Below are 16,501 nucleotides of genomic sequence, written 5' to 3' on the forward strand. Positions count from 1 at the left end.
TTTCTTTATAAAGTATCACAAATAGAGAAAACAGCATGATACAAATTAACAACTTAATGAATTATTAAAAGAAGAAATTTTTTAACCTGGGAAGGAAGTAGTATTCCAGACGTGGCTGAATTGCCTTTCCCCAGTTCTGTCCTCATCCCTTCTCTAGCAGTAACCACTCTGAGACTGATGCTATTCAAGTTAATACTGTTTCACTACAATACGTATGTAAGTACAGAAAACAAAAGCAACAAAATATGTCTTCTTTTAAAATTTTTATTAGTATTTTTTTTTTATTTATTTGACAACTAAGACTGGGTCTTAGTTGCTGCACGTGGGATCTAGTTCCCTGACCAGGGATCGGACCCCAGCCTTCTACATTGGGAGCTCAGAGTCTAAGCCACTGGACCGCCAGGGAAGTTCTCATAATATTTCTTATACACAGCATACAACTGGGTTTTCTTTTTTTATCTAGGCTGACAGTCTCTACCTTTTAATTGCAGTGTTTTAACGTAAATATTGGTGTGACTGATTTAAGTCTACCATCTTGCTATTTTTTTTTCCTCCTTTCTTTCAGACTCTTTTTATCTCCAATACTGGCTTCTCAGCTATAATCCTTTATTTTCTTAATGGTTACTTTAGGATTTATGATGAGCATTTCTAATTTATCAGTTTACCTCCAATAATATTGTACCAGTTCTTGCATATGTCACACTTCTTTCTTTCTTCCTCTCCATTCCACTGTTGCTGTCGTATATTTGACATACTATGCACATGTTATAACCCCACATAACAATGTTAGAATTTTTGCTTTAAACAATGAGTTGTCTTTTTAAGTTTTTAAACATTTTCTTATTTTTGCCCATATAGTTATTCCCAACATTTTCCATACTCTTCAGTTCAGTTCAGTCGCTCAGTCGTGTCTGACTTTGCAACCCCATGAATTGCAGCACACCAGGCCTCCCTGTCCATCACCAACTCCCGGAGTTCACTCAAACTCACGTCCATTGAGTCGGTGATGCCATCCAGCCATCTCATCCTCTGACGTCCCCTTTTCCTCCTACCCCCAATCCCTCCCAGCATCAGTCTTTTCCAATGAGTCAATTCTTCGCATGAGGTAGCCAAAGTACTGGAGTTTCAGCTTTAGCATCATTCCTTCCAAAGAACACCCAGGGCTGATCACCTTCAGAATGGACTGGTTGGATCTCCTTGCAGTCCAAGGGACTCTCAAGAGTCTTCTCCAACACCACAGTTCAAAAGCATCAGTTCTTCAGCGCTCAGCTTTCTTCACAGTCCAGCTCTCACATCCGTACATGACCACAGGAAAAACCATAGCCTTGACTAGACAGACCTTTGTTGGCAAAGTAATGTCTCTGCTTTTCAATATGCTAAGTTGGTCATAACTTTTCTTCCAAAGAAAGCGTCTTTTAATTTCATGGCTGCAGTCACCATCTGTAGTGATTTTGGAGCCCCAAAAATAAAGTCTGACACTGTTTCCACTGTTTCCCCATCTATTTCCCATGAAGTGATGGGACCGGATGCCATGATCTTCGTTTTCTGAATGTTGAGTTTTAAGCCAACTTTTTCACTCTCCTCTTTCACTTTCATCAAGAGGCTTTTTAGTTCCTCTTCACTTTCTGCCATAAGGGTGCTGTCATCTGCATATCTAAGGTTATTGATATTTCTCTCAGCAATCTTGATTCCAGCTTGTGCTTCTTCCAGCCCAGCGTTTCTCATGATGTACTCTGCATATAAGTTAAATAAGCAGGGTGACAGTATACAGCCTTGATGTACTCTTTTCTATTTGGAACCAGTCTGTTGTTCCATGTCCCGTTCTGTTGCTTCCTGACCTGCATATAGGTTTCTCAAGAGTCAGGTCAGGTGGTCTGGTATTCCCATCTCTTTCAGAATTTTCCACAGTTGATTGTGATCCACACAGTCAAAGGCTTTGGCATAGTCAATAAAGCAGAAATAGATGTTTTTTCTGGAACTCTCTTGCTTTTTCCATGATCCAGCAGATACTGGCAATTTGATCTCTGGTTCCTCTGCCTTTTCTAAAACCAGCTTGAACATCTGGAAGTTCACAGTTCACGTATTGCTGAAGCCATCCTCTGATGTAGATCCAAAGTTTCAGTTGTTATCAATTCCTTCTTCACCTGATGAACTCCAACATTTTTTTTCTAGTGTGATTCCACTGGTGACATACTCCATCAACTTTTGTTTGTCTGTAAAAGTCTTTAATTTTGACATTATTTTAAAGAATCTTTCAGTGGGTGTAGACTTCTAGGTTTCTAAGGTTTTGTCTTTCTGTGCATCACAGATATCATTCCATTTTTTCTTGGCTTGCACTGTTGACTACTGTATTTATTCTTATCTTTGCTACATAGGATTTTTTTTTTCCTGTTTGTAGGACTTTATCCACCACTGATTTTTCAGCCATTTCATATGGCTTTGATGAGACTTTCTTTTTGTTTATCCTCTTCTGGTTTGTTGTCTTCCTTTAGAGCATGTTGGACACTTTTGGCAAGCCGTCAAGTTCCCTGCAGATCAGCTTGATCTTCTCATGGCTGTTTTTAAGCTTTCTTAGGGCAGGTGCAGAAAAATCCATACACTAGAATTAGTTTGCCCTCCTACCTTCTAGTATCTTTACTGAATGTGTTGTGTAATTCAACAAATCAGAATTAGATGTCAGGGTGGTCAAAACTTGTATGTCTCCTGCCCTGAATGAGCCCTAGGAATTAGTCAGCTTATGTTTCCCTGATTATTCTTTGCCCAGCCTTAAGGCCTTTCCTCCATGTACAGCTTTGTGTTTAAACCAGAGACTCAACAGTATGCATAAGCACCACTGTGGAGCTCTTTCTCTGAACAGCTTCTTGCTTCTTACTATCCCGCCCCACAAATCCCAACTGCTTTGTCTCCATTCAGCCCTAACTGTGGAGGCTCTGCTGGGGTTTCTTCTGGGAAGATGGTTTTAGGCAGAAAGCTAGGGCCAGGGCCAGGATTGAGCTCACAGCATGTTTTCTTTTCTCCAGGATGAAAGTCCTGTGCTGCCTCGTGTCCAGTGTTTGCAAACACTTGGTTTTGTACCTATTTTCTCCAGTGTTTTAATTTTGTGACAGGAGAATACATATGGTCTTAGTTATCACCCCGTCATGGCTGGAAATAGAGGTCTTCTTAATATTGCTCTGTCTAAATCACTTTAGTCTAAAACACTGACTCCAGCTACAACTTTAGGTTGGATGCAAACCAGAAGTTGTATGTCATTTGGAAAATAGTAGTTGAGTGAGTTACACAGATCCTCCAAATGGTAATGCATTTCATTAAAATATATTAAAAAAATGACATTCCTTACTTCATCAGAAAAGCCTTTCTAACTTTGGGGAAGCTGTCAGGTTCCCAGTGAGAGAGACAAGATTCCTAAAACTCTAATTTTCACTTGAAAGCTCAGATTTTATCACTGGCAACAGTACTCTTTTGGTTGGTTTCCATGAAATGATAGGCTTACTTTGTTCATTTTTGAGAAAACATCTGCCAGATATTCAACGCTAAGTAACTATCGTTTGTATGTTAGTCATTCTTTCAAGAAGTAATGAGAAGTAATGAGGTTCCATCAATATTAACCTGACATTTAGTGAAATTAATCATTTTTCAAGGAAATTTACCTTTTAAAAAAACAACTATAAGAGCCACTACCTCCTGGATCCTTGCTCTGGGTGCCAGCAGTGTACCCACCATTGCTTTTGCATCATCAGTACAAATGTCAACACAGTAAGAAAAGGCAAATAATCTCGACATTATTATGAAAATAGTCTTGACCTCGTGAACCCCCTGAAAGGGCCTTGGAATTCACAGACGACACTTTAAGTACCGCTGACCTAGGTGAAGAACGGGTGAAAAGTGCAGCTTGCGTGTTCTAACTTGCCCTGAAATGCAGGAATACAGTTGTTTTATGGGAAGTTGGAGTAAGACAGACCACAGAGAAGGCTTATCCTATCTTCCAACCAGCTCCTAGCACTTTTTTCAGATTGGCTCATTACCTCTTCTTTCCTTTAGGGAAGCTATTGCAATTGCTAAGGCCCGGCTGCGCCCAGAGGACCCAATCATAAAAGACCTGTACCTCAGCTGGGGAGCCATCCTAGAAAAAGACGGCCACTATGCCTTAGCAGCAAAATGGTAAGTCTGAGTGCACCCAGACAGAGAAGAGCTTCTGCAAAGAGCAGGACAAGAGTGGAAGTAAGTTTAGAGGTGGGGGTGAAGTGACTAGCAAATTAAAAAGCATATGTCTATTAAATCCAGCTTCATTAAGATTCAGCAAGGTCTACCTACTTGGTATTTACATAAGTCACCATAGCTATTCAAGAAATCCTAGTAGCGGATTCAGAAGTTACTCCTTTCTTCAGGGATGTCTTGCATCATTAAATTTGGAAAAAGGGAGGGAATGACTCTTTAGCTTGGGTTCAACTCAGCGACTGCTGGGGTTCCTCTATGTCCTTAACCTCCATGATGCTGCCTGTTTCTCTGCCATGCTAGCCTCAGCCTTCTCAGGGACAGCCTCAGACAGAGACACAGCTAGGACCATAGGAAGCCATGCAAGTCAGAGTGGACAGAAAGAAATGATTCGACCCTCTGGGGAGCAGGAGTAGGCAGTCTTTTTATGTTTGATTTTTCTTTTGTATCTTAGCTATTTAGGGGCCACTTCAGCTTATGATGCAGCCAAAGTTCTGGCCAAAAAGGGGGATGCGGCATCACTTAGGACGGCAGCAGAGTTGGCCTCCATCGTGGGAGAGAATGAGTTGTCAGCTTCCCTGGCTCTAAGATGTGCCCAAGAACTGCTTCTGGCCCGGAACTGGGTGGGAGCCCAGGAGGCCCTGCAGCTCCACACAAGTCTAAAGGTCAGTCTTTTTGCCTCTCCTGCTTTTAGGAGGGAGCCCCGGGTCCTCTCCAGTCATATTCCAAGTGCATTACCCAGTTGCACAAGCTGAACCAATCTGGCAGGTATTCTTAGAAGTATCCAGCAAGCCCTGGCCATACTATCCCATTGAAGTACCCTGGGGCTTGCAATTGCCATATTCAGAGTAAGAGATAGTGTGGTTCTCGACAGTGATTCTCATTGCTTAGCAGTTGAATATCCCTTTAGTCAGCTCAGCCCCTGTGCTTTCTTCACTGATGTCATCAGCACAAAAATGAAGAGGGAGAGGGTCTGCTTTGAAGAGGGAGAGGGTCCGCTTTGAAGAGGGAGAGGGTCTGCTTTGAAGAGGGAGATGGATCAGCTTTAACAGAAATCACCGTGCTCTGCCTGTAGAAGCCCTCCTCAGCTGCATGCCATAGTGAATTTGGGTAAAATCAAAACATTCTGTTAGGGACTTCCCTGGTGGTCCAGTGATTAAGAATCCACCTTGCAATGCAGCATATGCGGGTTCTATGCCTGGTCAGGGAACTAAGATCCCACATGCCACAGAACAACTAAGCCTGCGCGCCACAAGTACTGAGCCTGCGCACCACAACTAGAGTCCACGTACCACGAAAGATCCGTGTAACCACAGCTAAGACTCGACGCAGCCAAATTTAAAAAAAAAATTTTTTTTTCATTAAATCTTTTGTTCCCGTCTGGTTAAAAAATCAGTAACTTTTTCAATTTATGTCTTTTTCGACATATCAACACTGTCTTTTTCAATATATCAACACTGCGATTATCTTAAAAGCCTCAGCAAAAACGAGTTTTGAAAACATGTAAACATTTGATTCATTTTAGAAAATTTTGCTTGTCAGATATTATATGAACTTTTTTAGTTCCTCTGTCCCTTCAGTAGAATAACTGGGCCTAACGACAGTTCCTAGCTAAATGTTCAAAGCCCAAGAAAAATACTAGGTGAAGAGGTAGCTTTCTGGGAACTGCAGAACAAAAGTGGAGGCAAAAGTGGAACATCTTCAAAGATAGTATCACATGGCACATTATTTGCAGAGTGACCAAACAGAGGGAGATTAATTTATCCACCACCACCACAAAAAAAGTTTCCAGAATGGTTATTTAGCACTTCTTTTTTTCCTCTTACTATCCTTAACAAAGCAAGAAGACTAGGCCTTTTGTCTGTGTTCTGTTCTATTCCAGTTGGTTCCCTCTGTTAAACCCACTTGGATGTAGCCCCTGACCACTGCCCCAGGTCTCAGACCCACACAGCTCATCTGCTCCAGCACTCTGCCCATGATGCTTTAACTTTTGTATTCCTTCATCTGAAGTCTGGGCGGAGGAAGGAACTAGATGAGTCCAGCCGATCTTTTCTCACACTGGCCACAAATCTTAAGTGGCTTAAATATCAGTGAGTAGGGCTATAGTTAGGGTTTCATGTTATAAAATATAGTTGCTTGAGCTCTAAGAATTGTGTGGGTAGGAATTCCCAAAAAGGCTAGGATCCCAAAGATCCTAGAAAAATCATCTATTAGATCACCTCTTCCCTCTCCTCCACCCCCTCACACAAGACTCACGTTGGGTTGGCAGCCCACTGAGAGGGTATGGTTGCTGCAGATACAGAGGGGGAGAATCTGAGGGACTGGGGAAAGTCCTAGATAATGGAGCATTTCCCTGTATAACAGTTCCTCTCCTTTGTTTTTGGGCTTCAGGGTCAGAGATTGGTGTTTTGCCTTCTTGAGCTACTGTCCAAGCACCTGGAGGAAAAGCAGCTCTCTGAGGGCAAAAGCTCCTTTTCTTCTTACAATGATTGGCCCACAGACAGCGAAGGGTCCTTTGTGGAGAGGGTGACTGCAGTATGGAAGAGCACCTTCGGCCTCGACTCCCCAGAGCAGTACCAGGCAGCATTTCAGCAGCTGCGAAATATCAAGTACCCATCTGCTACAAGTAACACTCCCTCCAAACAGGTATGCCTTCTGCTTGAGCTTCTGGTATTAGTCACTCAGTAGTAAGACTTCGCTAACCCCTGTCTAGTATAATAAGGAAACATGTAGAATGCCAGTTTGCATTTCAGAAAAGACTAAGCCAGGCCCAGCAAAGTGGAAAGATCCCTTCAGGGTAATTAGAGCCCTTTATCTCTGAAGTTAAGTCTTTGATCGGCATTCCCTTCTAAATTAAAAAAAAAAAAACAGTCTGAAAACAACAACCAAAAAAAGCAGATAATAAGTACCCATCAGTTGGAATTAATAGATATTCATATTCTGTCATTTTTGCTTCACAGTCTTTTGGTTTGGTTTTGTATATTTTGCTTTTAGTTAAAGAAATACAACCAAGTTGAAGTCCCTCAGTGTTCCCTTGCCCAGTCCCATTCCCCTGCCCTAGCTCACCAACATTCTAGCCCCTGCATCAGACCATGCCCTGCATCAGACCATGTGTTATTTTGTGGCTTGCTTATGTGACCCTTGTTTATAAAATCTGTCCATATTGATAGGAAGAGAACAAATTGATTCATTACAGCTGCTCTACTCATCCTATGAAAACATCTCAGTTTATCCACTTTTTTTAATGAGAAAACATTATTATATTTTTGAGGAACGAGATGTTCTCAAGTAGTATATAGCACTTTGGAAAACTGTGTGGCTGTTTCTTATAATTAAACATATACGCACGATGACCAAGCAACCCCACTGCATAGATGTTTCACCAAAAGAAGTGAACTCAGGTGTCTACACAGTCTAGTACAGGAACGTTCATAGCAGATTGGTTCATATAGCCAAACAGAAACAACCCAAATGTCCATCAGTTGGCAAATGGGTATACAAACTATAGTATTTCCGTATAGTGGAAAACTATACTATACAACAATAAAAAGGAACAAATTACAAATGCAAAAAGAATATCAGTGAATCTTGAAAGCACTATGATAAGTCAAAGAGTCAAGTCACAAAAGACTACAGACTCTACCGTTCCATTCATATGAATTCTAGAAAAGACAAAATGATACTGGCAAAAACTAGATCAGAGGTTGCCAAGGGATGGGGAGAGGGGAGTTGACTGCAAAGGGGTTTAAAGTGAAAATATCATATCCTATGTCTTGATTTTGGTGGTGGTTATACTAAATGTATGTATATATACATATGCTTGTCAGAACTCATCAAATTGCACACTTAAAATTGAAAATTTTCTTAATTACACTCCAGATTTTCTTTTATTTATAAAGCTTTTAGTTCCAGAAACTCACTTTTTGTTTTAATTAAATGCAAATATCAAGGCATTTTCTTAGCCTGAACAGACTTTAAAACTAGACTGTATACTGCTGTGCAACTAAATATGGATGTTTCCAATGAGGAAGTAAGAATGGGTGGTGGGGATAGGAGGACTTTTCTTAAATGTGAACTGTGTGTACTTCCCAAATGCTGTAAATAGGAGCATTTCTGGTGTCATCCCAGTCCTTGCTGTGCAAAGATGTTTACCTGAGACTCTGGCTCTTCTCTCCAGCTTCTGCTCCACATTTGCCATGACCTGACCTTGGCAGTGCTAAGCCAGGAAGCGGGCTCCTGGGACGCAGCTGTGGAAGGATTGCTTCGGGCTGTGATCCGGAGCTACGACTCAGGAAACTTCACCATCATGCAGGAAGTGCACTCAGCCTTTCTTCCGCAGGGTAAAGGACCCCCAGTCCCACTGGGGCACACCCACTGAAGGACGATACAACCACTGCCAGTGGTGTGGCACCAGGAGTACATAGGCTGTTGAAAGACATAGATGAGCCACTGTGTCATTTAGTACAAAGTTTGAATCCTCTTACCCAGACTCCTAAGAGGTAGTTAGCATGACTAAGCTGTTTTCCTTTACTGGTCCTACCTACCTTGCTGCTGCTGCTAAGTCACTTCAGTCGTGTCCGACTCTGTGCGACCCCATAGACGGCAGCCCACCAGGCTCCCCTGTCCCTGGGATTCTCCAGGCAAGAACACTGGAGTGGGTTGCCATTTCCTTCTCCAGTGCATGAAAGTGAAAAGTGAAGTTGCTCAGTCGTGTCCGACTCCTAGCGACCCCATGGACTGCAGCCCACCAGTCTCCTCCGCCCATGGGATTTTCCAGGCAAGAGTACTGGAGTGGGGTGCCATTGCCTACCTACTTTAGTGTTCACTATATACTCTCCTACACACAGCTAGAGAGAGAAATAGCAGTGTACTCACAAGTTATAAAGAATGGAGAAAACATTCCTTGAGCTACACAATTGGTCACTGACCTAAAACATTATGGTTTTTCAGAACACAGTGGCATCTTAGCCCCAGAGCCTACAATGGGACTAATGAAATACTTCTTTCTGTCATGCTTTACATGGCTTGAAGCAATGAGGACACTGTCTTAGGCCAGAAGCTCTGGCAGGCTTTTGGTGGAAAGCATGTGGTCCCACAGATCACTGCCGTTCTTTTTCTTGGGATCTGACTGGCCTCTTGGGTGACAGGAAACACGTGGGCAGGAAATCAGATTTCTGGCAGACAAAGAAATAAACAACCCTAAATCCTTTTCTTCTCTTGTAGGCTGTGACCATCTAAGAGACAAACTGGGTGATCATCAGTCTCCCACCACACCAGCTTTCAAAAGTCTGAAGGCCTTTTTTATTTACGGATGTCTATATGAATTCTGGTGGTCTCTCTCTGGGCCTTGCCCGGAGTCCAGTGTCTGGCTAAGAGCTGCTCACAGAAGTAAAACCTCTACTGAACAGAGCCAAGAGGTTGACAGTGTCAGCCCTGAAGAAACTGACCCCAAACCTTCCCAGCCAGAGCCAAGCAGGACTCCAGAACTAGACGTGAGACTTTCAGAAGAAGGTGAGCAAATGCAGAACGCTTGTAAGGAGCTTTTGTCAGAAAAGCATGCTGGTCTCCAAAGTGCACAGAGAACTGTTGCTGAAGTCCAAGAGACCTTGGCAGAAATGATCCGCCAACACCAGAAGAGTCAACTGTGTAAATCCACAGCAAATGGCCCTGATAAGAATGAACCTGAACAGGAAGGACAGTCCCTCTCTCATCCTCAGAACCAGTGGTAAGTACTGATTCAGTACAATGTGGAACTGAAATCCCCTGCTGGACTCTCACATGGAACTTGGTGAGGCTGATCACGTCACTTGGAAGCCCCACAGTGCAGTCATTAAGGCACAGGCTTTGGGGTCAGATGTGGGATTCCAGTCCTGGTCCTGCTCAGTGACCTCAGGAGTCTTAATGTCTCTTGAGCTTTAGTTCCCTTATCCATAAATGGAGTACCAACCCTATCCTTGCTTGTTTTGACAAACAAAATCACAAATATTGTTAATAAAATAGTACAATGAAACCCTTTTGTGCAAGATTCCCAAAAAATCAGTCATGTAAAATAGGGAGTTGCAATATTACATCATTAATGAAAACCAGTTTTTCTTCTTTTGGCCACCCTCCCTGGCTTGTGGAATTTTAGTTCCCTGACCAGGGATTCAGTCTACGCCCTCAGCAGTGAAAACACAGAGTCCTAAACACTGGACTGCCAGGGAACTCCCAAAAACCATTGTTTTTTAATTTTTCAGTACTATCCCAAAAAAACACACAAAAAGGGTAGTGTACAGAATTACACACCAAACTAAAAAATCCCAAATGATCAGACTGCTGCAGCGTCCTAATGACGGCTATTGAAAATAAGGGCCAGGTAGGTCACTGACCACTTTAGAGCCCCTTTGTATTGTCGCAGGGTACTCGGCTGTGCCATCTGCAGGGATCAGCAGTTACGCTGAGTACCTTTTACCTTATGTCCCCACCAGCAGAGGGCCTAAAATATCTTAACTAGTAGTCAATAAACTTACAGCTATTATTACTAACTTTTAAAAATTAAAATTACATTTGTTGCTCTAAAAACACAATTGAAATCTTGAGTCAAAGTTCTGAGTACTTCTCTAGTGAGCTGTACTCTAAGCAGCACTCTATGTTTGGTTTTAGTAATAAGAAAAGCATTAAACAGTTCTCTAACCAACAGCTCTTAACCTTTGATCAGAGGGCCCCTTTGAGAAGGTTAAGACACTCTTCCCAGAAAAAACGTGCATCCATATACCCCGAGGGGTAGGGACCCCTGCTCTGTCCAACCCATTACCCAGAGAAATCCAGGCCCTCCGCACTTGGCTGCAGGTTGAATCCCTTGAAGATCCTTAATTCTTCCTGGAGCTGTGTGTCTAAGAAGTGGGAATTTGCAAAGTGGTGAGGAATGATACCGCATTTTGAAAACTTTATATCACATCCCATTAAATTCCCTTCTCTTAGCCTTAGTATAGTAAAGATGAAAGTTAAAGACCCAGGTGATAAAAGTAATTTACAACATAATGGATTTAAAAGTTATGTGCAGCAAGACATATGACTTGTAACTTTTTTTATTATCACTAGTAAAGAAGAAAAAAATGAACCAGTTTCTTTGCCTGAATTAACCAAAAGACTTACAGAGGCAAATGAGAGAATAGCTAAGCTTCCTGAGAGTATTAAGGTAAGATATATTAGCAATTCATTTGGTAAAATATTACTCTTTGTATTATCAATTGACTTAACACCAAATTCTTTAATGTCATCTGAATTCTGGACACATTTCTGTATATTTAAAAACTGAGGATCTAATTGCCTTTGGTGAGCTATAATGTTTGGTGAGAACAGAGTGATTGATACCACAAGCAATTTTATACCTCAGCCTTCAGAGAAATCTATTAGAAGGTAAAGTAAAATTGTACCATGTATTTGATCGTTTACAAATGGATAGGTGCATTTGAATGTGGCCCCTAGGAGTAACAGAAGCATCATGTTTTAAATTCATTTGAGTAGGGCTCTTCTTAGAAAAAGACTGTATCATTTGAGAATATCCCAGTTTTGAGTATCATCTCTCCTTAGAGTAACTGATGAAGAGTCTTCAGAGAGAAATGGCTCAGCCACGCCAGAGATATGTCAGTAGAAGAGACTGAGTCACTAGTGACTTCTGTGCAGGTGTACATTGCTTTTTTTTGGCAAATGCTTCCTTGTTCATACCCATGTTATCTTTCAGACCTGGCCTTTCCCGGACGTGCTGGAATGCTGCCTCATCCTGCTTCACATTGGGTCCCAATGTCCTAGCTTTGTGACCCAGGAAATGCAGCAACAGGCTCAAGAGTTCCTTCAGAAGTACGGCAACACAAAAGTTTACAAACGACATTACCAGACCCTCTACACATGAACTTCCAAGGATCTGTAAGAAAGCCAAATTTTAAACATCCAACACCTTTCACCTCTGCATTTACACTTCACCAGACATTCACTTTGATCCCTAGATATTTCTGCAGTGATCCAAGTAATACAAATGAGGGTCAAGTTTGAATCAACTCTACACTTGGGACCCAGTGAAATCTGACTTTGGACTCAATTGTGGTTTCCCACTGGAGGAAAGATCATGAAAAGCCAGCAGTAGTTACTCAAGAACTAACACCTGCTAAGTGATTGCCTTATGCAGGTTTCACCCAAAGAGGAGGAACTCTTTCAGTCACCCAAAGTGTTATATTCTTAAACACAAGCTACCTTTATAAATGTTTCGCCTGATCATAAACATGTCATTCTGGTTTTAGACACAATTGCTGTATATTATGACTACTGGTATCATTTTTTTTTTTAACTGTTTTTGTTAATTTGGGTTCACTTCTACTCTTTCGAAGACTGAAGCTTGAATGTGAAAGAGGCCTTACCCATCATGCTGACTCTGCCCTTTGTCTGAACTTCAGGCCAGAACTTTGGTTTCAGTGTGTAATGGAATTGCTTATTTGAACAAATCATTGACTAACACTTTAGAAGAACAAATAACTAATTCAGATGTGACTTACCCCTTCAGTTTTATAAGAAATGAATGGTGATCAAAATAGCTCAGGATGAAATGACTGTTTCATTGGTTCCTAAACTTTTTTTTTTCTTTTTTTGGATCATAGGGACTTTTTGAGAATTAAAGCCACAGATGATCTTTGAAGAAAAATGCATACTCCTCATTTTGCATATGTAACTTTGGAATCTCTGGACTCCAACTTTAGCATAATAGGACCCTATATACTATTTAATTACAAATCCCTGTGGGGGTTTGTGGGGGAGGGGCTTGTTGTTTGGTTTTGGTTCTCTATTGTTATTGTTTTCCCCTCACTAATGAGCATTTTCTTAAGATCTGTTCTTCCCACTGGTTATTTACATAGCTGAAAAATGTCAGGAACAGATGTTTCTGTTATATCACAGTTGCTATGACATAAAAATCAGGCAATCTAGGGTGAGTTGAGAGGGAGCACTCTTCCCCAGTACTATTTTCTGTTGGGGATTCATTGTGAAAGCTCTCCTGCTCCAGTGTCCTATTTATTTTTCAGTTATTTCCAAGGGTTGGGGTTGTTGTGGGCAAGAATGAAACTCTCTAGGAAGGAAAAAAAAACTTTTCCTTAGAGGCAGTTTTCAAAGATCTGACTTACTGGGGTTTTGTTTTTGTTTTTTATTAGACCTAGCTTTAGGATTTTAAAACCCTAAATCCAAAAAAGGAAATATTGTAGAATTTAGATCCTCACAGTTCTTTACATAGGTACGTGAATCTTAGGAAGATGTATGAAGAATCTTTGTAGCGAAGTGGAGAACTAGGTACCAGTTCTACAGTCTTTCTTTGTTAAAATGAACAAATGCTTCACTTACAGAGAGTAAAGAGCAGTATTATTAAACTAGAAATTTATAAACTCCTTCATGATTTACCAAAACCAACACTTCTGGGTAGGGGCATCCTGCATCCTCCTTGATCACTGCTTTGGTAAGAACAAGTATTGCTCTACAACTAAGGAGACTTCCAAAAGCAAAGATGAAAGAAATTACACAACTCCATTTCCTCTTAAACTCCCTTTTCCAATTCCAGATAATGTATCAAACTATTCCGGGAGTTGGTGATGGACAGGGAGGCCTGGCATGCTGCAGTCCATGGGGTTACAAAGAGTCAGACATGACTGAGCGACTGAACTGAATTCTAATTTGAATACATGGTTTTCATTTCCATCTTCCTAATTACCAGAACCACAGGGAGGTAACTCAAGCTTTCTGAGTGGACAAGATACACCACTAAGCAACTAAAGATTTAGTTTTGGTACTTTTATCCCACCCAAAGTAACTTTTTCTCTAATATAAACCACCATCCTATTACCCAGAAGGCTGCACTCACCTCTCAGTATCTGAACTTGCTTTCTTTTTCTTTTTTTGTCGCGTGGCTTGTGGGATCTTAGTTCTCCAACCAGGGATCAAACCTGGGCCCTCGGCAGTGAGAGCACCGTGTCCTAACCACTGGACCTCCAGGGAATTCCCTAAACCTGCTTTCTTATTACTAATTCATCATTCTTCATATATCAATGACTGGTATAACTTACAAATCAAATCTTGTCTACTCCTCACTAAAAAACTTTTAAAGTATGTTCCCATTGGTATTGGAAAGTTAATTTTGAATTCGGCTTATAAGCCCTGCCTAATCCTGGCCCTTTCCTTTCAGCTTTCTGCCTAGATATTATCCTTGCTTCGAGACTCGTCACACTGGTCTCTGAGCTGCCACCAAGTTCTCTTGTCATCTCAGGGATTTCTGCCTGTGCTGTTTCTCTGCCTGGTCCAGTTGTGCTCATCTCTTAGATCTCAGCTTAAAAGACCTCTCAGGGACTTTCCTGGTGGTTCAGTACTTAAGACTGTGCTTTCAGTGCAGGGGGCATGGTCAAGGAACCAAGATCCCACATGCTGCACAACACAGCTGAAAAAATGTCCTTTCTCAAAGACTGTCCTTCAACTTCAACCTCAGGTACATCAATATCCTATACTTTACGGTTCACAAATTATATTTTTGTGATTTACTATCTGGCAGCACAGGAAGATTATAAACTCCAATGAGGATAGATTGTTTTCCATTTCCTACTTTATCCCTAGCATGTACTTACAATGTCTAGTATCTACTAAGTGCATAATTCAGACTTATCCACTGAATAAGCTGGAAAACTGAAAAAATGCTCATTAATAACTTGGACTTAAAAGGATTCTAAACAGCTCTTTCATACTAGCCCTGGCTGACAACCAAGGCTTGTGAGTGGCAGTCAACCTTACTGCCTTAGCAGACCACAGAAATTCAATAGCTGGGATTACAATAGCCCCTCTACCCCCAGCCATAATTTCACTTTCCACAGTTTCAGTTACCCCCAGTCAACAGAGTCCAAAAATATTAGATGGGAAATTCCAGGAATAAACAATTCATAAGTTAAACTATGGCCATTCTGAGTAGCATGATGAAATCTCACAGCCCTCCCAATCCATCCCACCAAAACGTGAATCCTTTTGTCCAGCATATCCATTACAATAGCCCCTCTACCCCCAGCCATAATTTCACTTTCCACAGTTTCAGTTACCCCCAGTCAACAGAGTCCAAAAATATTAGATGGGAAATTCCAGGAATAAACAATTCATAAGTTAAACTATGGCCATTCTGAGTAGCATGATGAAATCTCACAGCCCTCCCAATCCATCCCACCAAAATGTGAATCCTTTTGTCCAGCATATCCACACTGCATACACTACCTACCCATGAGTATATGAAGATTACAAATCATACATTATAGGGCTCAGTACTACTCATGGTTTCAGGCACCCACTGTGGGTCTTGAAACATTTCCCCCACAGATAAGGGGGACTGTATGTGGGGGGCACTGAATCACACCCAAGTTAGTATTCTCTTGGATATTCTGCAGGACCATCCCTTTCTGAGGATAACTACTGACAGCCCTACACACACTCCTATATACAAAGTGAAGTTCTTTCCAGTTCTACTAGACCTGTGCCCCTTCTTTAGCACTTTAAATATAAAGTTATCTCTATGCAATGAGTACACCCCCACTCAACACTGAGATCCTCAACCCTTCATCTCAACATTTCTCCTGACATGTCAGTAAGCCTGTTCTTAACTGTGGCAAAGATAAATGCCTATTTTACACTTGATCTTAGTCAAAACGCCGAGAAGTGACTAAATGCCTATTTTAATCCAAATTTTTTAGGACATCTATGTAGGGCTCATAGTCACCAGCATGCCAAACTACCTTGATTCAGAACCACTGACCTAAGCTGCTTTACCACAAATCTTACAACAAGAAGTATATATTGCAGTCAAAATTCTAGCTCTGCTCCTATACCTGACTTATTGTGTCCAACTGTTTGCAACCCCATGGACGGTAGCCCGCCAGGCTCCTCTGTCCATGGGATTTCCTAGGCAAGAATACTGGAATGGGTTGCCATTCCCTACTCCAGAGAATGGTCCCCACCCAGGGATTGAACTAGCGTCTCTTATGTCTCCCACACTGGCAGGCAGATTCTTTATCACTAGAGCCACTTGGGAGACTTATTACAACCCCATATTGTTGGGCCAAAAGAAAGGACTGGAAACAAAGTCCTGAACCAAATCTAGAACTTCAATTTGTCTAAAAGTCCAGTAATTAATAAGTGAATCCACCACATATAATGGAGCAGCACCAGGAAACAGAATTAAAACCGATTTCCAAGTAAGGCCCAATAATCAGCAGAGCATATGAAGTAAAGAGACAATTCCGTT

General features: G+C 41.5%; 1 protein-coding gene across 4 annotated transcripts in view; it reads left to right on the plus strand.

Annotated features, from left to right (window-relative positions):
• The window catches only part of GEMIN5 (gem nuclear organelle associated protein 5), a 40,819-nt gene extending 27,208 nt beyond the window's left edge, over positions 1-13,611 (plus strand). For all 4 annotated transcript variants that reach the window (XM_027545861.1, XM_027545862.1, XM_027545864.1 and 1 more), the window contains exons 22-28: positions 4,042-4,161; positions 4,670-4,880; positions 6,607-6,861; positions 8,393-8,555; positions 9,439-9,940; positions 11,296-11,392; positions 11,939-13,611. In XM_027545861.1, the coding sequence (XP_027401662.1) occupies positions 4,042-4,161; positions 4,670-4,880; positions 6,607-6,861; positions 8,393-8,555; positions 9,439-9,940; positions 11,296-11,392; positions 11,939-12,106 (1,516 nt within the window). In that variant the 3' untranslated portion in view covers positions 12,107-13,611. The remainder of the gene's footprint in view (positions 1-4,041; positions 4,162-4,669; positions 4,881-6,606; positions 6,862-8,392; positions 8,556-9,438; positions 9,941-11,295; positions 11,393-11,938) is intronic.
• The last annotated feature ends 2,890 nt before the right edge of the window (positions 13,612-16,501 follow it).

The sequence above is a fragment of the Bos indicus x Bos taurus genome, chromosome 7 (genome assembly GCF_003369695.1).
Source record: "Bos indicus x Bos taurus breed Angus x Brahman F1 hybrid chromosome 7, Bos_hybrid_MaternalHap_v2.0, whole genome shotgun sequence".
Taxonomy (NCBI): Eukaryota; Metazoa; Chordata; class Mammalia; order Artiodactyla; family Bovidae; genus Bos; species Bos indicus x Bos taurus.